Below are 26,559 nucleotides of genomic sequence, written 5' to 3' on the forward strand. Positions count from 1 at the left end.
ATCTACCATATTTGTTACTATTTTCTACTTCTTTCCCTTGTTCTTTGTTCCTATTTTTGTCTTCTACACTTTTTCTGCCTTTGTTTTAATGGAGCATTTTCTGTGATTCTATTTTCTCTCCTTTTTTAACATATTATATTTCTTTTTTCTTCTTTTTTTACTTTTTTAAAGTGATTGCTCAGAGGAGTTTGCAATATATATTTACAGCTAATTCAAGTCCACTTTCAAATAACATTTTACCACTTCAGACACAGTGCAAATATCTTATAATGACAAAATCTTCCTAATTTCTCCCTCCGTTTCCTTGTATCATTGCTGTCATTCAATTCATTTACACATAAGCATATTTTATATGCATACCTACCCAGGAGTGGTGCAGAACACTCTGTGAGGTGAAGGATAGAGATGAAGGTGGTGTCAAAAGAGGGAACAAGAAAACAACTGGGTTTGGAGTATATACGCAAACTCATGGATATGAGTTTGAGAAATCTGGGAGTCTTGAACCTGTGGCTCCTCTCACTGACCTATTGCTGTTCCATGTGAATAAATGTGGTTGGCAAAGCAATCAGAATGAGCAGGGTTGGGTGGTTTCTTTTTCTCTGCCAGTTGGCATCGCCAGGAAGACTGGTTCTTACATTGGACAGGCCATTCCCTCGGCTGGGTGATTTGGGGGGCTGCATTGAGACTGTGGCAACTGTGAGGCTCCAGAGACGCAGCAGAAGCACTCCTGCTATTCTGGGAATGAGGTAGCACTGGGTAGGAAATGTGGGGGTGGAGGTTGTCAACATAGTTAAAAATGTGAGCCTGTCTCTCAAAGTTGCTGGGGTCAATGGAGGGTGTAATCTCTCTGGTGTGTTTAACGCCTCATGGTTACCTACTATGGACTGAATGTTTTTCTCATCCCTCCACCCCCAAATTCATATGTTGAATCCCTAATCTCCAATGTGATGGTATTTGGAGGTGGGGTTTTGGGGAGGTAATTAAGTTTAGATAAAGTCCAGATAGTAAGGCCCCCATGATGGGATTAGTGTCCTTTTAAGAAGAAGAAGAGGGACCAGAGCTTGCTTTCTCTCTGCTGTGTGAGCACATAGTGAGAAGTCAGCCATCAGCAAGCCAGGAAGATGGCCTTCACCAGGAATCAAATCTACTGACACCTTGATCTCAGACTCCCAGTCTCTAGAACTGTGAGAAATAAATGTCTGCTGTTTAAGCCACCCAGTCCCTGGTATCTTGTCATAGCAGCCCAAGTAGACTAAGACACTGTCATTATACCCCTGTCTCTGTGTGATCCTGGAATCCTTCTACAGCTCATCCTAGTTAGAGACTTCATGTGCTACTTGGACCAGTGGTCACAGCTGCTACTATGGCAACCGTAGCTGGGCCCCTGACCATGCAACACTACTTGCAGGCTGTGCTTAGCATTCGGACCTGCTCTGCCAAATATCTAGAAGCATCACTTCCTCAGTCAAATACTCCCTCTTGTTAAGCAGTCTGATGTGATAAGGGTATTCAGTAGAGAAAATGGAGTAAGAAAGAAAGGAAGAACTTGGGCTCTCCACAGTATGGAACATTCTGTAGAGAATTCATACTTTGCCCCTTTCCCACTTCTCTTACATACATTCCCTGTGGCCACTAGAACCTAATAGTCACTAAAAAAACAAGACAACATATTGTGAAATATGTTTATTATCCTCATGATCAAAATTAAATCTCTTGCTGTGAAAGGAAAATAACATGGAACAGAATAGCTGTAGAAAGCTACCCCCAAACTTAAGGAGGACACCAACTGATTTTTAGGCTGAAGTGGCCCTAAAGGTGACAAGAACTGACCATCCAGCTTTTCATACATGGTAACCCAGGTGAGGGAGGGACAGTGTGGTGTACAACATGTTGGCACCAAGTCAGGTCACACTGAAACATTCCAGGGATGGAGAACAAGGAGGAACATTAAATATTTGAACATTGGCAATTTTTAATCCCAGCTTTGAAGGGCCGGGAGGGTAAACACAGCCCACCTACAAAGGCAAGTGCACATTCCCAGGGCCTCCCAATAATGCAACATTGTTATCCTGTCTATGTGCTAATGATTTTGTAGTACAAAAAGTCACTCCAGACAGGTTGGCTCCAGCCACACCTGCCTCTGGAGAGAGGCCAAAATTGTTCTGCTGCAATCCTCACAGTGGCACAATGACATTTTTATAGAGATGTTTGCCGCTGTTTGTCTTGTACCGTGATTTCTACAGAGGTCAGAGCTGAGAGGGAATCCTGGCAGTGACCACATTCTACAACCCCACAATGGAGGGCAGGTGTGCACCTCTCAAAAAAAAAAAAAAAAAGGCACAAGTTCTCTTTGTTTGACAGAAAATTACTCATGTGAATTCTGGCCAGAAGGAATTAGATCATGTTTGTTCTTAGAAACAGCCTTGGCTGAGGGTACAGAGCATGTGGGTCCCACAGTCCCCACCTGCATCTCTCATGAGGTGTCTGTTGCTGCCACAGCCAGTGAACCCCCTTTCCCCTCTAAGTGTGTTTCTATTCTTGCTGGCCTGCTACTGCCTAAGGAAGAGTATGGGCTGAGCTGCAGCCTGGCAGCCGTGCATAATGATGGCATTGGCTCGCACAATCCAAGAAGATACATTTATAAAATAAATCAAACAGTTCCACTGCCCTTCTTATACACCTCAGCATTTTCCTGGGCCAATGACCATTACAAAGCAAGGATTGAACATTTCAGCCCTAGTATTTGTTTGCTGCTATCCTCTCTCTCTGGAAGAAAGTTGGCAAAAATGTTTGGAAAAGGCTGGTGAATTCAAAGATTGACAAGTCACAAAAATATGTAAATTTATATATAAGTTACTATATATGCAACTAATATTCTATTCCATCCATAAAAGAAGTCACACTTTCCCTCCATGTATGTTTACAAATAGGTCTTTCATTAGACCAGAGTGTTGGAGGTTGGTGGGGCAGGAGGAGACGCCGCGTAGAGACTGTAAAGATAGAAGGGGTTTCACAACACAGACACCAAAACCAGACAAAGAAAGCACAAAAATTAACTACAGATCACTATCTCTCAGGGGTGCTGAAATGAACATCCTAAATGAAATAGTGGCACAAAGAGTAGTAAAACCACAACCAGGCCGGGTTGTTCCAAGAATGCAAAGATGGTTCAATATTGGTGATTTGTTAACATAATTCACCATGTTTTGTTATCAAAGAAAAAAAATAAGAACATTTCAAGACATTTAATAAACATGTTTATGTTATAAACTCTTAATACTGGAAGAATAGATACAACTTTAATATGATTAAAAATGTAGACCCTTACACCAAACCAGAAGTCAGCATTGTACTTAATGGTGAAATGCTAAAGTGCTTCTTAGAGTGCTGTCAAAGTAAGGAACTAGACAAGGACGCTTATCACCATCCTGTTATTTAACCCTGTTGGAATATACTCATCAAAGAAAATAGGAAAAAGAAAGAAGCAACATTTAAAAAATGGAAAGAATGTAAAATTAGTATTATTTGTACAAGTTATAGTTATATAGATGGAATATTCAAGAGTATCTACTGAAAACCTATTAGCAACAATATGAAAAGTTGGCAGGAAGACAGGCCCAAAACCTAATATATGTTAGGTCAATTTTATATTATAAAATATAATGACAAAATATTCCATTTATAACAATAGAATAAATTTTAAAAGAAATATGCAGAACACATATAAGAAAATTCTTAACCTCTATTGAAGGATATAAAAGAAGACGTCAGTAAATGGAAATGTGTATCTTAGTCTTATAGAGCAAAACTCAAAAATCTAAAGATGTCAATTTTTTCTAAATTAATTTATAAATTTGATGTAATTTGATTCAAAATGCCAATATAATTTTCTTTCATAACTTCATAAGCTGATCTTACAGTTGAGATAAAATGAGAATATGGGACTATCCAGAAAAGTGCTAGAAAAAAAAAAATAGAACTGGGATGTGGTAGGGACCAGCCTTATCAGATATCTCAATGCTGTAGTCAGTAAAGCAGTTTGCTACTGGAGCAGAATTAAACAGTCACATCTGTATCTAGGCACAAATGACTGATAATGACTTTGTGTTTCATTCATCCGGAAAATAGTTTTCAGGGGTCTGTGATATCCTAACCAAGGGCAGAAAACCTCAAATGGGTTCCATCCAGTCCTGGCGAGAGACTATGATCGGGTTTGGGGCTTCTCACACGCTCAAATTCTCTACTACTCCAGGGCAGGCCTGGCTCCAGGACTGGCACCAATTGGAGCACCTTTCTAAATAAGTGGATTGGAGAACACAAAGCCTAGTAGTCCCTTGGGAACTTCCCTGGTGGTGCCTGCATTGTCGGAGAGCACTCTTTGTTATTGACTCCCTAGACCAAGAAACCTGAAGGGAAAGAAGTAACAACAGTATTTTAACGGGGAACAGTGATTGACTGTGATACCTCTTATTCTGTAGCCACCAGATGATTTTTATTAATTAACTTTATTTTTTAGAGCAGTGTTACTTTTTTAAAAAATGAGCAGGAAGTACAGAGAGCTCCCATCTCCTCCCTCTCCCCATCCTACGCCTCACCCCACAGAACTACCTCTGTTAGTAACATCTCGCACCAGTGCGGCACACTTGGTGTGACTGATAAACCAATACTGGCATGTTTGCATTAGGGCTCACTCTTTTGGTTGTACATTCTAGGGATTTTGACAAGTGCGTAATGTCACAAATCCACCATTTCAGCATCATAGAGAATAGTTTTGCTTCCCCAAAAGTCCCCTGAGCTCCACAGATGATTTTTCAAAATTAAAATTGGATGTAAAAGGAAAGACAGAACTCTCCTGACATTGACCTGCTCAAGACCAAGTGTCTTTTTAATAACAAGGAATTTAAAACCATTTTTAAATTGACCTAAAACACGCCAAACACACTCACTTCATGGATCTTTAACTCCTAAAATCCTTGGCTGACACTGATTTCTCAGGCCATCGGTTTCTCAGCTAAAAATTTCATACTTATGTTAAATCAAGCAATGAAAGAGAGAGTCTTACAGGAAAAGTAAGGCATTTATTACAGATTGGAACTGATCAAAAGAAAAATTCCAGAATTTATTAAATATCTTTCTTTGTTGCAACTTCTCTTCCTTCTGATGCATTTTGCTGTCAAAAGAGAGACAAAGGGTAAAATCAGATCACGATGTCATGCACATGCCTGCTGTGGTGCCCAGGACCCAGGAGTCCGGCACTGGCCAGAAACAGGTCTGATGGCACTGGAGACTAGAGCAACTACCCACAGTGGCAGCTCCTCAAACAAACAAAAGGGGTGAGAAAAGGTGACTGAGTCTGAGTGATGGAGACACAGTCCCATAAAGGAAGCCCAAGTCTCAAAACGGGAAGTATCAGAGAGGCCCCTGAGAGGCTGTGGACGGGTGTTGGTCTCAGTCTGGCCTAAGGAGGTGCCTGTGGCATGAGGTTGGGAAGGAAGGAACCAATCGAACCAGTGAAGGAGGGGGCTGGCCACAGCGGCAGTCCTCTGAGGGTGTGGGGCTGCTAATGGGAATATCCATCCATCCATCCACCCATCCATCCATCCATCCATTCATTCATCGTTCATCCATTCTATAAACACACAGGCTGGAGCATTTACTGGGGGTTACAAGGATCAACAAGGCCTAGTTCTGACCTAGACAAAAAAACCCACAAACTAGTGGAGACGATGGAAGTAGTTAGAGCACAGCATGGTCAGTACCATTGCAGAGACGCCCATGTGCAAGAAACCCAAGGAAAGGAGCCCCCAGAGAAGACATTGAGGGGAATTCAGGGCACGGGGGGGAAGGGTGTTGTATTCCGGCAGGAGGGGCCTGGGAATGGAGGCGAGACCCAGGCTGGGGGCCTGCAGGAATGGTCAGCTGTGAGCCACCATCCCACGTAGGTGAGTCGGGAGACAGAGGGTAGCGGCACATGAAGCCGGGGACGGGGATGCCGGCTGTGACCACACTACCAGGGGCCCGGGCTGCCTGCTCGCCTGTCACACCGTGAGGGAGCTGAGACTCCATCCTGCGGGTGGGCAGGGCCCTTGGCCTGGCGCGGGCTCGTGCTAAGATAACTCTGGTGACAGCGCACAGGCACCCTTGAGAGGAGCAAAGACAAAGCCACCAGGAGGATACTGAACATAGCAGGCTAGAGATGACGAGGCCAGGACCAGAGCAAACAGCATGGAGAGGGGGCAGAGGAAGGATTAGCAGGGCTTGGTGACCAGCTGGGTGAGAGAGGCGGGCAGGTCTGAGAAGAATCCGTTTCAGGCCTGGGTCACTGGGAAGATGCGTTGGCTGAGGGAGGAAGAGTCAGTCTCCGAGGGAAGAATTCCGCTCTGAGCACGGAGTGGAATATTCGGAGGGAGGTGCCTGGAGTCCCAGCAGCGAGAGGGACAGTGCGGAGCAGGGGGTGGGATAATCCCCAGACAGCTGGTGTCAGAGCCTGGGGGTGGCTGGGGTGACCAGGAGGAGGAGGGCAGGGAGTGCAGGGGAGCCAGGCCGAAGCCTTGGGAACATCATCGTTTGAGGAGCAGCAGGGAGAAGAGGGATCCGTGGGGAACGGGGGACGTCTGGGCCAGAGAGGAGAGCCAGTGGAGGGAGTGCAATCTCAGGCCAGAGGATTTCGGGAGCACAGCGGTTATCAGACACGCCATGAGATTCTGCAGGAAAAGGGACGGGCGTGGGGTGCAGGGACGGCGAGGAGGTGGCTGCAGAGCAGGGCAGGGTCAGAGCAGGCGCAGAGATTGCATGAGGTCCCAGCGGCAAGTGCAGACAGGGCTGTTTTTTAAAGAAAGGATGAGAAGAGAACAAGAGAGATCAAGGAGAAGCCAGGGATAAACTAGGCGCAGGGAACCCACTCTATGTTCAGCCCTCGTGACTCACAGATTCCACATTTGTGAGTTCACCTCTCACTAATCTTTATTTGTACCCCCAGAGTCGATATTCATGGCGCTTTCTCATTCATGCTCAGACGTGCGCGGAGCAGCAAAACATTCCAGTCATCCCACCCACACGCTCCCAGCTGAGGTCAAACAAGGCGACATCTGCCTGCCTGTGTCAGCTCTCATGCTGTGAACAAGTGTCCTTTTTGAGGTCTATTCAGTGCCATGCATTTTTGTGCTTTTTGTGGATGATTTCACTGTTCAAAACAGCCCCGAGTACAGCGCTGTCAAGTGTTCCTGAGTGCAGGACGGCCGTGATGTGCCGTATGGAGAAAATCTGTGCGTTAATAAGATGAGCTTCGCTCAGGCGTGAGTTCCGGTGCTGCTGGCCGTGAGTTCAATGCTAACGAATCAACAGCACGTATTACATAAGGCATCTAAACAGAAACACACGTGCAACAAGGTTGAGGAAAATGTCATGACCAGAGGTGCGAAGGAACCTAATCCCGTGTTCCCTGCATGAGCAGCAGTTTGGACTGTGCAGGATTTACAGACGGTGATACACATACACACGGAACCCAGCACACCTGAGGGCTGTGATCTTCAAGGGCCACGTGGGCCAGGCAGGAGGCAGGCATTGAACGAACGTTTGTTGAACTAAGAGATAAAAGCCTAAGACTGACTCTTTCCACCATGCACTTATTGAAAACGCCTCATTCAGAACTGCCTTCTCTGCTGCTCTGGGCCATGTTAAGAACTCTGTCAACAGCAACGGAAAGGAAGGGGCGTCCTCGCCCGGCTGTGGTGGGTGCTGAGGTCTTCTGGCCACCACGTAATGGAAAAGCCAGAGCTTTTCCAGGGGCGGAGATCAAGACCGGGTAGGACTCTCAAGGAGATTCCTTGCAACAGAGAGCAGGAACCTGATTGTCCACATTTCCTCTCTCAGAGTAACAAACACCAAACATGTTCAGAGCTCTTTGTTTCAAATTACATCTCACGATCCACTCTCATACAGTAAATCATTTTCTCCCAGCCTTAAGGAATCCTTAGAACAGTGTTTAGGGCTCTGGGAATTCCCTAATAAATGGGCCCAAGTGTCCACCCTCAAAGAGCTCCTGAAAATGTCCTGCACAATTTGAAAATATCGATTTTGGTTTGGGTCATGAATTCACTCACTTATTCTTCCTTCCCCGCCTGATTGACTATATTCCATATGCTGCTCTTAGCATGATGAAGTTAACAAAGGGTACTGTTACTGATAATTTCATGTAGACCTATCATTAATGATATTTTTACTTATTATAAAACTAAAATAATTAGTAAGGACCACAAGGTAATGCATCTTCAAAGAGTTCATGCTCTAGTAGGGGCAAAAATAAGTCAAAAATAGTAACAGGCCTTTGAAGGAACTGCGCCCTGAGAAGTCAGGGGACTGGGTACCCTTCGTGGGTGGGAGAGCAGGCACAGGGCCAGGCCGGCTGCTCAGACCCCCGCCAGACGGGCCCCTCGCTGGGCCCACTGTGCCGGCCCTGCCAGCCTCACCCTGTGATGCTAGGAAACTCAGAGCACAGGGTGGAAACCTGCTCTGAAGGTCACGGGAGGGCAGAGACATAACTGGGACTCCAGTCAAAGTCAATGTCCAGACCAGGGCAAGCAGCATTCGGCCTTTAGTCTGCGCTGCCTTTTAAAAGACATGTTTTAAGTGACCAATTTCTTTATAGAAATCAGATGATGCATTTATATTGTACATATGTATAGATATCCAATATAATTGTATTATTAATAAACAAAATACAGCCAAACCACTGAGAATTCTATCCTCCCCACCCCCAGGGTACTCTGTGAAGCAAAAAGAAATGATTTACATTTATAAAAAAGGAATATGATGAGTCTGTTTCTTCATAATGACTGGTTTCTCGATCTCGGTTTGAAGCTGGTTTTTATTTTTAGAGTGCACCATAGATTGAAAAGAAAACCTACCATTTGCATCTTTTATCCAAGACGGCCTCACTGGTGAATTTTCCTTCTATTTTAGTCAAATGTCAGTTGACTTCTTTCAAATTCCAGTGGTTAAAAATTAATTATATTATGCTTACTTGATTTTTTTTTGGTAAAAAATTTCAAGAACCCAAAGTGAAGGATTTCATGCACCCAGAGAACATCCACTGCACACTTGCGCATTGAGCATGCCGGGCTGTGGGCAGGCAGGGGGACAGGACGGCAGATGAGGTTCCTTGAGCCCTGCCCAGGGGGAGGCTGGTAGAGTCGGATGGGCAGAGAGGAAACAAACAATCTCAGATCCCTGTGATGAGGACTCTACGGAGGCCCAGAAGGGAACATCATCGCTGATTTGGTGGTGATGGTTTGCGGTGTCAGTGTAGACCACCGCAGGGAAGGTGTAACTGGGCTGAGACCCAGAGGGGCAGGCAGAGCTAATCAGGCAGCAGATCCCCGTGGAGGCTGCAGGGGGAGGACTTCAGTGCTGCTGGAGTGAGGTGCAGGGGGCGTGGGAGAGGTGAGGCTGGAGCAGTGGGCAGAGGCAGATCATGAAGGCCACTGTGAGCCACGCCGGGAGTTTGGACTTTATCCTGACAGCATGCAGTGTTATGTAAACTATACAGCTCAGGCTTCATCATTAACTTGTGTGAGTGCAGGAAAAATGACCACACACTCAATGAACTTCTATAATTGCATCTTAAGATTCCTTTCAAGGGTGCCCTTCATGGCAGCTACCTGTGCTCCAATCCCATCCCTAGAGACTGGAAATTCATGTGCACGTGGGAGTGTGCTGAGCCGGCTTTCTGCAGCTCGGGGCCAACAGCCTGCCCTTCCTCTCGGCTCAGTGTCTGGCTATCGCACACCTCCGCTTTAGCCCGCAGGTGAAGCGAGTGTTTGCGGGGGCAGGAGCAGAGCCTCCTCTGTGTTTCATGATAAACCTGAAGACAACATGCAAGGTAGAGAGTGTGGGATCAGGCTGGAGGCAAGAATGCAATCCACAGTTCAGTGGTGACGGCAGTGAAATGACGGGCCAATGCCAGGAAAAATGTGCCGTGAAATCAACGAGACCAGACCCCCCGTGGATGTGCGAGAAGATGGAGGATGACGAGGAGTCAATCATGTCCCCAAGGTTTTTAGCTTGAGCCAGTTAGGTGGATGGGGTTGCCATCCACTGATAAGGGAAGCCTGGCAGGAAGCCAGTCGAATTTCAGGGGCCCACAGGATGCTCACGGCAATGGCCTCCAATAGGTGGTTGCTATAAGGGCCTGGATGCCAGCACGGAGCGTGGTAAGAGACACATAGTTGGAAATAATTACACGTCAGCACTAGTTAAAGTCAAGTAAGCGGAAGAGATAGCAGCATACTCCATAGACTATGGAAAGAATTGGGCTAAGGAGTTAATACGGTATTTGAATTATAGATTAAGAAAAGGAAGCCAGATCAGATTATTTCAGGGATGGGAAGGAGTAAAATCCAGTTTGCAAAAAGGGGGAAAGTGCAAGAGAGGTGAGGGGCTGGAGGCAGCGGCCGGAGACCACAGCTGCGTCAGGAAGGCAGCGGGAAGACAGGTGTGGGCTGGGTGACAGGAGTCAGAGGAAGGGGCTGTTCCCCTGCTGCTGTTTGCCCTTGAAGACGAGAGACCGGTCACCTCAGTGGCCGCTGACACGAGCGCCGAGGAGAAAGAGCGCGGGCGCGTGAGACTGCAGAGACGGTGATACTGGGGGAGGCGAGGACGGGACCTGAACAGCACGTCACAGGTTCCGAGGCCGGCAGCTTGAAGGCACTCACTCCAGCAGTTTCTATTTCTAAATACCCGTGTGTTTAGCGGTGTCCCCTTACCTCGGGGCTGTCACTCAAGGCCAGCATTTATCCTCGCTCTGTGCCGGTAGTTTGGGTACCGTCTATTTCCAGGAGGAAGGACCCTTCTCATGATCTCTAAGGACAGAAAGGGGATACAGAGGCTCTGTCAGTCACCTCAAGGCCTAAGACAACACGGACTGTGTGACTATAGATCAACGGGAAGGGCCACGGCCAGCGTAGCCTGAGCCCGTTACCAAGAGGACACCTGAGGATGCGACGGCCTCACCCCCTCCGCCAGCTCGCCCTCCTCTCCCCTGCACTGTGTTGCCCAGAGCTCACCTCTCCCCGCTCCGTATTACACGCGTGATGTCTCAGCCACTGCTGGAAGCCCTGAGGGAAGGGACTGCCACATTTATCTTTCAGTCCTCCATGGGATCTGCCCAGGGCTTGTCACTCACATTTGTTGAATTAAATTAAATCATCATGTTCAAAGCAGTCTCCAAGACAGCTGCCCGTCTGCGTCAGTGACGCTCCCCAAGGCCCAATATGTGCTGATATTTCATCTTAGAAATATCTTCTGAGACATATAAAAGGATTGGCCACATTAATTTATACCCACATAATATTTTGTCCCAAATGGCGTTTGTCCAGTGAGGTGGCCAGCCTCCAAGCCGGCCCCCAGGGGTTCACCCTCCTGGGCGGTGCTGTCCACACTGGGCCAGGCTGGTCTGGGTGGATTAACAAGATATGCGAAAGTGATGATATCTGGCTTCCAGGATTAGGCTATAAAAGAGTGTGCCCCTGTCTCAGGTGCTTTCTTGCTTGCTCGTTCATTCTTTCTCTCTCCCAGATCATTGTCTCTGGGGAGTCTGGCTGTCGTGTTTTAAGGACACTCAGACAGCCCTGTGGAAAGGCCACATGGTGAAAAACGGAAGCCCTCAGTCCGACAGCCCGTGAAGAACCGAGTGCACTTGCAAGTGGCTACTTCAGCCCTGGTCGAGCATCGGCTGAGACCACAGCCCCGGTCACCATCTTGTCCTTGTCTGCAACCTCGTGAGAGGCCTCGAACCAGACCACTCAGTTAAGTCAATCCTGGGTTCTTGACCCTCAGAAACCATGAGATAATAAATGTTTGTTGTTTTAAGCTGCTACATTTGGGGGTAATTTGATATACAGCAATAGATAACCAAGGCACCCAAGTTTGTTATTAATTGGATACATAAGATTTTTTTTCCAAACAGCTTCTGGCTCTTTCCAACATCAAACCCGAGGGCAAATGTTGGCCACCACTGCAGATTCAAAACCATGGGCCATTGTTCTGAAGGCAATTCCAAAAGAAGTGTTCATAAAAATGTTTCCTCGGTGGTCATACTGATATAGTAACCATGTATTCTCCCAAAGTGATAACTTGGAGGTGGTATAAAAACTAGGCATTTTTAAAAATCAAGCCTCAGATTGTAAGGCCCAACACTTCACATAAATTGGAGTATGCCTAATGAAGATCAGACATTAAGCTCATTGAAATATTAATATGTGTTATTTATTTTAATGAGAAACACTGAACAGTGGATTTCACAATTCCTCTGGGAAGCAGCATGGAACAAGCACAGGCTCTAGAGTATGGCAGGTCTGATCAAAGACCTGTCTCTGCTGTTCACTCCCTGGGTCAAAGTCCTACCTTGCAGTGTAGCCTCAGCAAGTTGCCGAAATTCACTAAGCCTCAATTTGCTCACCTATAAAATGGGAAAGAACACAGTGCTGCCCCACAGGATGGTTGTAAAGTTGGAGGAGAAAATTGTGTACGGGGTAAGCATTTTGTATGTGCCAGTTAATGCCACGAGTTATTACAAGCAGACAACACACCTGGTGTACAGAGCTATCGTGTAGACGATGTGAGAAAACTGATCTGTTCGGGGGAGGGACAAAATAACTGCTAGTGTCATCCACTTACTGAGAAGTTTCGTCGAGTATGGCAAAAAGATCATCAGAGTTCGGGCTATTCAAAAAGTGCTTCCGAGTGGGGCAGGAAAAAGGTCCATGCTGATTTGCGGAACCAGATTTGATATTTTCATTCTTGGTAACTTTTAAGCGGGTTAGTGCCTCAAGGTTACCTTTTTATTGATTTGCAAAGCAAGTTTGTACATCACTATTCTTTTCATTTTCACTTATATTTTGTATTTCAGAGATTTGACTCCTATGAAATAGGATTTCTCAGCAGAGTCTGGATTGATCAGAGAAAGGTCTGGTGGTGTCCTGCAGCAGGGGACAGACCACTTACCAAGTGACCGATCATAAAACTGTCCACCTCTGGATTCATCAGAAATGAGACCTGTAACACAGTAACAGCCATAAGACAAGACCCCTCTCCCTATTTCCAGAAGGTTGTATGATTTTATTATTGATTTCACAAATATGTGTCTTAAGCAAAGAAGCAGTGGGAGATCACCACAGAGTTTTGCCACCATCAGCACTAAAGGAAAAAGCTCCAGGAACATAAAAAGGACTCCTAAATCCTGGAGCACTGACCCAATCTCTCTTCAAATTAGAGGCCATGTAAGCAGGGAAAAAGGAGAGCCCGTTCTCCTCCAACCAAGGCACTCGAAAAGATGGTCAGCTCTAGTTGCGCGGCTGGAGGATTACAGAGTTCAGCCTCAACCCGCCAGATGAGGTTTAGTCCTGATCTTGCCAGCTACACATTATTGCATATCTGGGCCCTATAACTCAGGTAGTACACCCCAGAGGGAACAAGCATGATCAAATTAGGGGACCCACTTAAGGGGAAAACCAATATTGGCTCAGCCTATTCAACAGAGACATTAGGGTCATCAAATGGAATTGTGTACGGAAAAGCTCTGTTGTAGATAGAAAAAAGTACATTAAATGAATAGTTTGTATCATTATTACCTAGTGATAAGAAACAAGCAAAAGCAAAACAAAATGTTAGTTTTTTATAGTTACTGTAATTGTTCAAAGGCTATATATAGATATTTCTAATTTTAAATGATTCAGTAACAAAGAGCCTCAATATGAGGTTTGTTTCAAGAAAAAAAAAAAATTAAAAAGAACGGATCTTAACTTACCAAATAGATAATTATTTCTCCACGTATGAGATCCTAACATGTCCCCGAAAATCATCTAAAGAAATTTAGGCATCGGTATTTTTAAGCACATGAAAGAGAGAAAACAGAAAGACACTGTAAAAAGTGTAAATGTTATCTGGAAGACTCTGACATAGAATTCATTTTTAATGACATAAGACAATATATTATATTAAATAATTTCATATGATATCAAACATGTATGTTTAAGAAAGTATGTGGGGAAGAGCAACTTACATGAAGTTCAAATTGACCAAAAGCTTTCCACTAGACTCAGAATGTAGCCCAAATGTTGCAGACCAGAAAGACGGAACTTTGTTATGCAGACTTGCAAATAGACTGAGTTTGGGTCCAATTTCAGAGTTTTCTTTTTATGAAGTCCCCATAATATGTTCAGTAGGAAGAGATATCCGTAAGAAGTTTTCATGAAATCACTGAAAGTCCCTGTGATAGTCACACAGTAAGGTGGCTGCCTGGCCCACACAGCTTTCCTGCCACGAGTCTGGGCTGCAACATTTTCTGTCATTATGTCCTTATCAGATACATTCCAGTTGATCTAAGTCTGTTTTAGTCATAATTTGGATTTGGGGGCTTCTACTCCATGACTTCTATCTTTCTTTACATTATATTCCCTCCTCTGGAAATTCTTCTATAGTCTGTGTTTTACAAGTGATCTTTATTTTCATTACTCTGGGATTCTTCTCAGTTTTATTTCTTCTATTTCCTTCTCCCAACAATGAATTATTTGTTCTGTGACTAAATTCATCCTAGTTTATTGTCTTTCATGTTGGTAATGTCACCATGTATTTCATTAAAAATGGTTTACAGCTGTTTTCTATTGTTTTCCCTCTGTTTCGTGTAAGAAATCCATTTCAGAGTTGCCAGGATTTACTTGAAATCTCTATCTGCTTTCTTCCTTTTCCTTTGAATTGCAAAATTCTTTAATTTTGGAATTTTTTAATAACTTTGTTCATATTTCTGTATGATCTCCTCATTTTTAAGGACAAGCCACCTGGGAGTTTACTCTAAAATCTGGTTTGTTCCTGGGGCTAACTTAACATCAGAGTCTTCGCTGCGATCCTCACTACGCCATTAGAAAGTTGCAACAGATTTGCGGGTTGTGCAATGACAATCAACTTTCCAAAGCAGAGATGGAAGAGGGGTTAAATTAGGTGGCCATCTATTAAATTAATTCTGTATTAAAGATCACAGAATGAACTAGAACCCATTTCTCTCGACTTTTAGTGCCACTAGACCCTAGCTCCAATCAGCATTCTCTCTCACCTCTCCTGGACCTCCTGTTTGTTCTCACCTGGTTCCAGTCTATGCATCATCTGGTTCTCTCACCCTCCCCTGCACCCGCACACACCTACAGCCCTTCAGTAGCCCCCCATCATGAGGATAAAGGCAGGAATCCCCGAGGTGACCTGCTGTTGGTCACCTCTAGCCCCACCTGTGCCTCTCTGCCCATATTTGCTTATTCCAGCTATAATGGATTTCCATTCCGACCCCCCACTTCCCTCACTCTTCGGGGCATGCTCATGTGATTTCCCGTGCTTGAGACACCCTTCCTCCCTCCCCTGCACACCCTGTGCCCTGTGTCTGACTCGCACCTACCCTCCAGTCCTTGCTCTGAACACGCTTCCCTCCAGAAGCTCTGTCTGCCCTGCACGACGTTCATTCCTCTCGCTATGTGGTCCCAAGCGCTCGCCAGTAGTCAGGGCAATTCCTGCTTCACGGACACCTTCTCCCCAAGGGAGGAAGCCTGGGACTGTGCTTCCCTTGCTCCCCTCGGTCTCTTTTTCTCATATAAACCACAGAAATCAATACTAACAGAATACCACGTGCTTGGCCCGTGTCATCATTTCTGTGTTAACTGGGCCCACACATGTGTGAGTGTGTTACTGGGAAACATATCTGACTTCCTGGATATTTTAATAGAGTCTAGAAAAGAAGCCCTTTGGTGCTTGCCGGAGCTATTAATAGCACTAAGAACAGAAGGCCCTTGCACTATGGCTCTACGACAAGCTCAAAAATCACCTGGGAATTTACCTCAAAGGTTGCCAGTGTGAACACAATCAATCAGTAAGTTTACGCTCAACTAAAAATTTTTGTGGAGAAAGTCCTAAGAAACTGCGCAAACTTCTCTTTGTACCAATAAGACCGTCCTCTGTGATAGGAGTTTCTCAGTCACGAGCTTCGTCACTTTCTGTTCGAAAATGGCCTTCTAGACTCAATAGTTAAGGTGTGGGTATGTTAATTGAATGAGAAAATTAACTTTTATGTGTAATTCTTGAAGTTGAAGTTTTATACTCTTCTAATGTAATTGTCACTACAGAATTAAATCTTAAAAATTGAATAAGAATCTAAGATGTTGTAGGACAGATTCACCTGCATAATGACAGAAATATTTTTAAAATACCTGTGTAGAATATTATCCAATTATGAATGAATAAATAAAGTAAGTCATTAGTTTTTAGCCCTAATTTAAAGAGGCTGCCTCTTCGTATTGTACTCTTGTGCAGTAAATACTTATTGAATGAATTTTCTTGTATTCATTCAAGTATTTACTGAGTATTTACTCTGTATGAAACATTACGGAAGACGGACAAAAACAAACATCCCCGGCTGTCGTGAGACATAAAGTCTAGTAAGACAAATATGTAATATAATCGCAAGTCAGAAATGTATATATTATCAATTTTAAAGTATTATTGCAAATCACTTTTAATGCAACTGAGGGGGAAAAAGTATCCTGCCGTTCACTGAGCATCTATTATGCACCAGGCACTGGGCCATCAACTTACCTGGCTCTCTCAACAACCTGGTCGTTATGAGGACCAGGTCGTAATTGCTGGCGTTATTACTGGCGTTTAACAGATGAGGAAGCTGTGGGTCATGAGGGTTACGTGAAGGTTAAGTTTCCTCACCCAGACAGCAGAGCTGGGGAATAGTTTTGAATGTTGGTCCAACAAAAATTCCCCTTTTCATGCCATTAAATCACAGTGCCAAGGAGGTACACAAATCGAAAGCTGTGAAGATTTGCTGACTGTTACTTCAAGATCATGCCCCAAGTCACGGGGAAGGGAAGAGAGAGAGAGGGAGAGAGGGAGAGAGGGAGAGAGGGAGAGAGAGCTCACACACAAAGATAGGCTGGGAGAAGTCGGGGATACGGAAAATGGGCAGTGAGGTTGCGGGGGCACCAGGGAGAACGCAACTGTGTGAGCAGAGTGATGCTTACTCCCTCCCGAGTGGCGATCCAGCTACCCTGTCAATCCACTCTGCTTTTCGCACCCCCCCCCCCACAGACCCCACGAGGCGCTTTCTGGGAGGAGACAAGGCCCTGGTCCCACCTCCTCGCTGCTGAGAGACTCGGACATGGAGGACGAGGCCGCCCAGCTGCAGCGAGCCCGCACGTCCCGCACCTGCTCGCCGGACACCTGCGCGGTGCTTCTGCAGACGGCTGTCGGCTGGAAAAGGCAAAACGGTGAGTTATATCTTCAGCTGCTCGTAAAAAGGGTTAGTCTCTGTCCAATAAATCATGCAGTACTGTCAGGTTTGACAAAATGATGAAGAAAGGGAACATTCACCAAGGTTTTTCGTTTTTTCCAAAATGAAAAATTTCTCAAGACCTAAGCAGAAACAAGGGAAATATTTAAATATCTCTTCAGCATTGGATACATTACAAGTCTCTGGGAGAAGCACACTTTTCCTCTGTCAGTGCTGAGTGGGCCGCCTTGAGTCCATTCCCATTCGAACAAAAAGAAATGGTAAGGCCCCCACAGGACTTCAATCTCCTCTCCTTTGTCCTCAGATGTCATTAGAAATAGACATTTGTGACACTTTGGTCTGGGTCCTTTGTAAAACAGAGTCGCATTGAAAAGTTTGATGGAACAAATAATCAAACCAATCCTTTTTTAAGTATAATAACAAAACCCCGAGAGCTCGTACACCCGAATGCAAACACTATGGCAAGCAAATTTTGAATAACAGCGTTGCCGTGTTCAGACAGGATTCCTGCCCATGGGTGTTGACTAAGCGTTGTACTGTGTTCTGGTCACGGGGTATACAAAAATGAACATGCCATGTTCCTGGTATCACGGAGCCTGAACCAGTAGGGGAGACAGGTGACATTCAACAGTTGACTACAAAATAACACCACATGGCAGGACCACAGACTCCACAGCTCAGGGGCCCAAGTCATCAACCACTGGACGACACTGCCCCACCAGGGGACACCGTTGACACAGTTAGTGGTGTGGCCAGATGCCACCCAGGCAACAGCCAAGCTCTTTCTTTGCCTGACTCCAAGTCATGGACGAGGTGAGGCTTTCTCCCTTGGGGTGGTTTCTGGGACCGGGCACTTTCCCCCACACTCACCACGAAGTAGCTGCCTTGGAAGGGACACGTGGAAGGATCTTCTCCGGAATCTCTCCTGCACGTAGTTTCTCGAATGCTGAACTCTAGACTCATGATCAAATTGTTCTCATCCAGGACCTCAACCTTCATAAAAACAAAGTGTCGGTTTGCAACAGTTGTGTTTCTAAAGTTCACGGTGCCAGAAACAATTCTCTCCGCCCAATGAGAAACAAATCACCGTGAAAGCTGTGAATTATCTTAGCAATCGCCCAGTTCCGTGCCTTCCTTGTGAAGACCAGAGGGGAAAAGTGATTTATCAAAGTCAAACAGTACTTTCGTGACAAAAATGGAACCGGAATGTAAGTGTCCTAACTCCAAGGTCAGTATTGCTTCTAACCACGTACATTTATTAATACAGTTGATCCTCATTACGCATGGATCCCATATGGTTAATTCCCCTCCTCACTAAAACGTATGTGTAGCCCCAAGACCGATGCTTACAGCACTTGTGCAATCATTCGTGACAAGTGAAGAGTGGTGAAAAATTGGAGCCTCCTGAAGTGCATGTTCCCAGCTGTCAGAGAAGGAGATGCCCTGACTTCTTGCTCGGTTCTTGTACTGGAGACAAGTGTGCTCTCTGTGGCCTATGTAGTGTCGGGCTTCTTGCATTTTTGTGCTTCCTGTTGGTGATTTCGGTGTTTAAAATGCCCCCAGGCCTCGTGCTGCAGAGCTGTCTAGTGCTGTGAAGCGCAAGACGCTGTGATGTGCCTCACGGAGAAAGGACGTGTTAGGCAGGCTTTGTTCAGGCGTGAGTTACGGTGCCGTGGGCACGAGTTCAATGCTAATGAATCAACAGTATATATGAAATTAGTCATCTTTAAACAGGAACTCACCGCAACAAGGTTGGTATTGATGAGTTGGTGAAAGTGCTGTGGCCCGAGGCTCAGGGAAACCCAACCTCTATTTCTCGTAGGAGCAGTGGTTCCACGTTCATTAGTGGTGATTTTATAGCACGTAACTGCCACAAATGATAAGAATCAACCCCATATGTTTTTAAGTGTCCTTTTCCTAAAAGTCTGCTCCATGATTTTTAATTCCTGAGATAAGTGATGCAGTGGCGAGGGCATCTGTGCTGTACGGAGTGTGACCTGCCCCAGCGTCCTGCGGGAGCAGATCTGACCCGTGAGTGGGTTTACATGATCTTCTAGTCTTTTCCACGGGAGTGGGGTACTGGGGGAGGCTTCTAAACTTCCTGACAGATCTGGGAGGCTCTGCTGACACTCAGTCGTGATGTATCATGTGCTTGCCGTGTGTTCAGCACCAGAGACAGAGCAGGGACGAGGCCACAAAGCTCAGGTTCCAGAGGGGAGTCACACACACAGTAAACATGTTAAAGAAAACTAAACACGATCCAGATAGTTATGGTGCTATGAATAAAACAGCAAAACAGCAGCAAAAAGGCAATGCGGGTGAGGGGAGAAAGCAGCTACTGTAGAGAAAGTGCCAGAAAAATCCTCCCAAGGAAGGGAAATTTAAGCTGAGACTTGAAGATTGGGAAGGGGCCCATCGTGTGAGGAAAAAGCAGAGCCAATGCCCTGGGGCGGGGACAAGTCCGACTCTTGTGGCTGGAACGACAGGACCAAGGGGAGCCCCATACACTTGACGCTGGAGAGGTGGGCGTGTCAGACATGTTACGGTCTCGTAGCCCACGGGGAGGTGTTTAGATTTCATGCTCGAGGATGAGAAGCTATCAGAAGGTTTTAAGAGGTACGACCGAGTCACCAGGACTGCTGCAAGGGGAACAGAATGCGGCAGGAGCAAGATGGTAGCAGGAGGCCACTGGGGAGCCCACCACGTCCAGTGCGTGACAACACCCCCGGGCTGCACATCACGTCTTCCCTCTGGGTTCCAAAGCCCACCTGTGGCAACTGGCGTCAGCAACACACTCAACCCGCTGCCCATGAGGAGCGAGCTCACTCTGTGAGAGCCCAGACCACCTACCGGGAGGGGATAAGGGCACATGTAGGGAACTTTGGTTTAGAAAAATATGACAAACTCCAAGCTTAGGATGGGTGTCTTCATGTCTTCTAGCACAGGATATTGCAATAAGTGTTAATAAACATAGAATTTTCTGAAAACAGGTAGAAACAAAATCTCAACCTCACCATTACTTACTACCTCATTTATTTACAGTTTTAACATACTCGGTATTAAATCTGAGTCTCGTAAAAAAGTTAAAAAATAAGAACCTCTCCCATCACCTGCAGCCGTTGTCTGGGGCTCTGCGCCTCCGATCCCGCCCGGCAGCTTGCCGCAAAGCAGCGAGACGAACGCAAACCAGCAGCGCCGCAGCTCAGGGGGAAATAGGAAGATGCAGGTTTCTTGAGTACAGGTCATTTTATTGAACTGTGAGATGCAACCTCTTTTGCATCTTTAAGCACTGTTAAGCACTCTTTCAACAATGTGGAGAAACACCTGACATTTTTGCTGTTTCATTTGAACCCATTCTCAGCTGGTACATTTCTGCTCTCGGCCCAAATGCCCAGCAACAAGGAATTCAAAACCCCGTCTTACTGGCTGCAATAGATTGTGGTAATTTACAATCAATATTATAGTATGGTCCTGTTTTTCTTTAAAAAATTATTTTCTATCTACATATGAAGAGAAAAAGCTCTGAAGAGATATCCTCCCATGAGTTTACACTGAGTGTCTCAGAGAAATGGACAATGTGGCTATTTTGGGTTTGCTCTTTCTTGTATTTTCTAATTTTTTGTAAGATCCTATTTTGTTTTTTTTTTATTTCAAATAAACAACAAAAGACCCATAACAATTCCATTTTGGCAATTGTAGTGATTAATCTTATGTGCCAACGTGGCTAGGCCCAGGTGCCCAGATATTGGGTCAAACATTATTCTGGATGTTTCTGCAAAGGTATTTCCTCACCATCGCAACCTAGGCACGTCCCACTCACGCCCACCGCTCTGGCCTCACCCTCCTGACTCCAGCCAGATGCTCTCTCAAGCCCTTTTGTCCTTCAGAGCCGTCCAACTGGCTCTGCCCAGCACACCCCAGTTCTCCCTCAAAAGGTCTTCCCAGGGCTGGAACACCTTGTCACCAGAGTGAGTCTCAGCTCAAATATGAAGCCTCGGTGGAGACCACCCCATCTGACTGCCGCCCCAGCCCAGGTCTGTCCATCCGCCCACCTGTCTCGTTTTCCCCACGGTACTCGCCACTGCCTGAAATAACCTGAGTATTTAATTGCATGCCCTCCCCTGCTTCCTTCTCCTTCCCCAGTGGAGTCTGAGCTCTGTGAAAGCACAGCCCGGTCTGTCCCCAACACTTCCTCGGCCCCCGTACAGGGCCTGTGCCCACCTTTCCGCTCTCTGCTCTGAGCGAGCCTAATGTGGAGGCTGGAGCAGGAGACCGTCAGGGCTGAAGTCACGTAACCTCAGCCTTTCTCGTCCTTTCTTCAGAAAGGACGGGAGCCCGGGAGGTAAGTAACTTGAAATCCATTGCAAGAGTATTTGATCCGGTGGTTACTAACTGAGCACGAGAGCATTTAAGAATATGAGCCCCCGCCCCAGAGGCTGGGATTTCATTAGTCGATCATGATGGGATGATCATTTCATGATCGATATTTCAGGAATATTTAAAGCTCCCACGTGATGCTGATGGGCAACCTGGGTCGAGAATCACTGGGCTTATTAAGCAAACTCAGGGATGCAGTAGAAGGTCTCGACCCTTCTCCCAAAATCCACCGAACTCTACCCCAAAATACCCGCACATATGTACACATGACTAAACCACTTATTTCCTTTGCACATATTCTTGGAAGTGAAACCATGTGATCAAAAGTTAAAAATATTTACTGATATTAATGTTTAACATGCTTGTAAATATGTTTAACACATATTTCCAAATTGCTTTTCAAAGATAATTTTACCAAATTACAAGCTCTCTAACAGTGTTTGAGATTTCTTTTTCACCTCATTCTTCTACCTTGTTATTCTTCCTTTTCGCCTTGTTATTTGAACTGTGATTTTTTTCTTTCTATTAGAGAGAGAGGTTGAATATTTCTCCAGATGTTTACTAGCGACATGTTCACTTGGTGCATCTCCCCTGTCTATTAGATGGAAAAAGTTGGCATATTTGAAGCCATCTATAAGGTGTTCGTAGAAGATACGGTTAACACATACAACATAAAGCAAAAGCTGAAATACTCCCAAGAGGAAAGAAATATCACCAGAAGAAATTAAAGGGGGAAGGGTCTTCCTCCCAATGGGAGAAGAGAGAGAGTTTTCAAGGACAGGACACAGTGAAGGTAGATTAATCAATAAATTTGAATAATCCGAAAAGACTGGGGAGAGGCAAGAACAGGCAGATTGCAGGTAGAGGAGCCGCGTCCGGAGCGGAGAGGCATCCCTTATTTACGTGCCCATTAAGAATCCCATACGATGCGTGTATTTTTAGATGCATCGGGGCTCAGGTCTGCGTGCCCACACCGAGACGGCGCACACCGGAACGTGCCCAGGGGGCTGTGTCTCACAACAGCCCCTTCCCACAGGCCAGATTTGCAGCATCAGTAATCAGTTCTCTCAGGATCTGTCCTCATTCTCTTATCCATTTAGTTAACTACTAACTTTCCTTCTGTAGTGAGCGAGTAAATTTAAACTGCTCATCTACAAGCTTGGCAAGGAGACATCGATTCCCAACACCGCAAGTGCATCTCATTAGACGCCAGTGGAAGTGGCATTTGGAAGCCAACGCAAGCAGTGCACAAGGAAGGGGCTCTTTCCTCTGGTCCAGTCCTCTTCCAGCAGCAGCTCGGCAGTGGACCACACACCTGCTGCAGGGCCCCCGCACCGCAGCGTCCAGGTCCGGGACACCCCACTCTGGCCATGGCAGCCTGGCTCTGGGATGGGCACCTAAGTAAAGCATTGCCCATAGTCTTCATGGCCTATGACCCAACTAGAAAAGACGCCTGGGACAATTTGATTAACTTCCTTGGAATCTGGAAAAGAGAATCTGAGCTGTTTCTGAAGAAGACCCAGATGAATATACTGTATTTGCAGATGACGGCTGGGAAACCATGACCCAGTGCTCGACAGAGCAGCAGAGGGCACGAGCTAAGCGTGGGCGTCAGAGGCACCAGGAGGAACAGAAGACAGGAACAGCAGGCAGAGCGGAGTCAGCAGCCGTCTGGCCTCTGCGCGGAGTGGCCGCCACCTGGACTCCTGGCCACGTCTCTGTTCTTATTCCCATGCCACCTGGCTCCACAGAGATATCATTCCTAAGACTTGTGACTTTCTAGAACCTCCCTTACCTCCTACCTTAACCTAAATTTGCTTGAGGATATTTCTGTTCCCACTTCCAAGTGAGCCGCATGAAGACAATAACCAGGCTGCAAAATTCCCTGGGGAACAGGAGGGAGGGCGGCCACTTGCCGCGTCTGTTCCTCAGTTCCCGTGAAGGACGTTTGTACACATCCGTCCTTGCCCGTCACAGACATAGTCACTGGAAGCCCAAGGAAGCTCCTCTTTCCCTGGTTCTAAGGATAAAAGGAAGCAGGATATTACCTAATTGACAAAAGAAGGTGGATTTATTTGGCTCAAAAGCCAGAATTTAGTTCCAGTAAGCATTAGGAGGAGAGCTGCTGAATTTGAAAGGAGGCTTATTTCCAATAAGTGAGAAGCTCTTAACAAAACACCTCAGGAACAGCCATGAGGACTTCAAGGACGGAAGCAGAACGCAGGGAAACAGAAGACAGGTTCAGAGGGAAGAAAACAGCAGAAGAGTCAGTCGTCAAAAGTAGCTTTCAGAGCCTCATGACAAAAACTGTAATGAAATCCTATCTCTGTAAAAAAAAAAAAAAAACAGTATGAAAGAGATAATTAGCTATGACCTTTTTTAAACTGGAAAAACAAAAGAAAGAGTACAACGTGGCACGGGACGAGACGGAAAGCAGTCTGCAGAGGAGCAGAGAAGACTTGATCTGCGCTTACCCTTTTCAGTGAGCTTCTGAACGCCCGGAACAGATACGGACTCAGGGACTGGGAATTCACCTTCGCCACAGAGGCCCTGAGGACTTCCCTCAGGGAGGACGGGTCATAGTCATACACGGGGAAACCTGACACGCAAGCACACGGGCACAGTGAGACGGGGCACGTGGGCCAGGGTGCTTCGCGCCGTAAGAGCAGGTGGGCACCTCACGGAGGACCTTACCTGAGCAGGACCAGTGGTTCGTTCCCAGAGCAAACACGATCAATATCTTCATCACCGTCTTCCCCATCCTGGGAGGAAGAATTTTAATTCGGAGCCAGGGAGGTTGTCTCTCTGTGGGTTTGGGGGTGACAATTCTTCCTAAGAGAAGCTGCCTTTATCAAATGCGGCCTGGCTGCTCTCTCTGATTGGCGCAGTCTGTAACTTAAACAGAAGCAATTGATCCTGGGGTCAATGTTTACTGCTGACTTTTCCTATGGAAAAGTTCCAGTTTGAGGCCACTTTTGAAGTTTAGACCTCACCAGGGGACTTTAGCCCACAGCAAAAGGCACCAAGAGGTTCAGGACTCTGCGTGTGCTGTTCATTTCTCTCTATTTTATTCTAATGTTTGGGGGGTGGGGATGTAATCTTATATTCCACATAATGGTTCCTTTTAAACTGTTGCCTATTTGGTTCCCTCTCATGCTCCTAAAGGTCTTGTAGCTGACTGTTTATGAAAATAGTGTGGGTATTTCAAGATTTTTTTTTTTTTAGAAATTATGACTTTAAAAAAGACAATTTTATACAGGAGTCTTAAATATTCCAAACAAGTACATGTGCAGTAAAAATGCAGGACACACAATGCTGTTAGGCAGCCTTCTCTGCTACTGGACACCTCTGCCCGTCACCAGGATAATAAGGTATTTACATATTGATGATTCTCTCACACCATGAGATCCCAAGGCAGTTTGTGAATCATTAAAAAGGTGAGATACTTTGTAGGAAACACAGTTTGTGTTATAGGTAGGTCACTGTGTTCTCACAAAAATGATTTCATGCACAGGAAGCCACTCCGTGTTGTGACTCAGGAAAACCTGAGTGGGATCTTGGCTCTTCCCCTTACTAGGTGTGTAGCCCTGGGCACGGTGCTCAACTCCTCAGAACCTCAATTCCTCATCTATGGAATGGGCACAAATGGCTAGACATCGGGTGCATTATTAGTCCTGATTCTCCAGACGAAGAACCAACAACATGGACAGAGAAAGACAGAGAGAGATGTATTCTAAGAAACTGGTTCACACGGGTATGGAGACGGGCACAGCGGGCTGGCAGGCTGCAGACCCAGGCAGGAATTGCAGTTTCCATCCAAAGGCAGACCTGCTTCCTGCTGGGGGAGCCGGGGAGGGGGTGGGGTGGGGAGAGGGAGGTCAGTCTTTTTCTACTCAGACCTTCAACCAACAGATGACGCCCACTCACGTAATGGAGGGTTGTCTGCATCACCCAAAGTCTATTAATGTAAATGTTAACCTCATTTTAAATCTACCTTCACAGAAACATCTAGAACAGTGTTTGACAATATATCTGAGTACTTACTCAGCCACACTGACACATCCAATCAGCTATCACGTAAGGATTAAACAGCCTCAGAAGCGTGCTTGGAAAATTAATTGCTCAATGAATGGTGGCTACTAATAAGAATGCAATCCAATTAATATTTTTATTACCTGCTATACGTAAAGCCAAAGGTCCAGACAATATCTTATGAGAACCAATAGTCTAGTTTGCCCTCCGTAAACAAGGCACATGTAAGTGCCGACAAAGGGAGCATAAATCCCTGTAAGAATTCAGAGAGGGGCTGAAGAAAGACTTCTTGGAGATACTGGGGACATTGGCAGTTTGTTTTCTCCCCTCAAGCCCAGTGCCCATGAGGTCATGTGTCTCTTTGAACTTGGCCTTGATGGATGCAAACTCATCCACTGGGAGACAAGGAGCCTCAGCCCAGGAAGAAAGAACAGAAGCTCCGGGGAGGGGACTGCAGCCATTTGCCAAGGGACATGGTGGGACACAATGATGTTCCTCAAAGGCAGGCCAGACATCATCACCAACGAGGAGGAGGAGGAGACTTAGACACAACAGCTGTACTCTACAGGAAGGGCAGCGATGCAAAGTTTAAATTATTGCTACTACGTAAGGCGACTTGAATCATCAAAGTGTTGCCTTGGTTTTGCCTGCCCTTTTCACAAAGGGGCAAAATCATGCTTTGGAAGACTTCGCATATTGACCGGGTAGTGCTGCTCCCTGGGTATTTGCCTCCCTGAGTCAAAGCCTTTCTTTCCACAAATCTTATTCATCAGCACTGTGGCACAGAGGTGTATTTAACCCCCTGCATAATCTCAGAG

The 26,559-nt window shown here is 45.9% G+C and overlaps 1 protein-coding gene across 1 annotated transcript; it reads right to left on the reverse strand.

Annotated features, from left to right (window-relative positions):
* Positions 1-7,611: 7,611 nt before the first annotated feature.
* Positions 7,612-24,590, reverse strand: SPP2 (secreted phosphoprotein 2). Its single transcript, XM_069467014.1, has 7 exons — positions 24,404-24,590; positions 24,184-24,308; positions 18,203-18,325; positions 17,176-17,292; positions 13,805-13,859; positions 13,003-13,053; positions 7,612-10,859 (listed from the first exon to the last, which is right to left on the reverse strand). Exons 1-7 carry the CDS (start codon positions 24,468-24,470, stop codon positions 10,774-10,776), a joined length of 624 nt encoding a protein of 207 aa, XP_069323115.1. The 5' UTR covers positions 24,471-24,590; the 3' UTR covers positions 7,612-10,773.
* Positions 24,591-26,559: the final 1,969 nt, after the last annotated feature.

Source organism: Eulemur rufifrons, chromosome 1, assembly GCF_041146395.1.
Source record: "Eulemur rufifrons isolate Redbay chromosome 1, OSU_ERuf_1, whole genome shotgun sequence".
Taxonomy (NCBI): domain Eukaryota; kingdom Metazoa; phylum Chordata; class Mammalia; order Primates; family Lemuridae; genus Eulemur; species Eulemur rufifrons.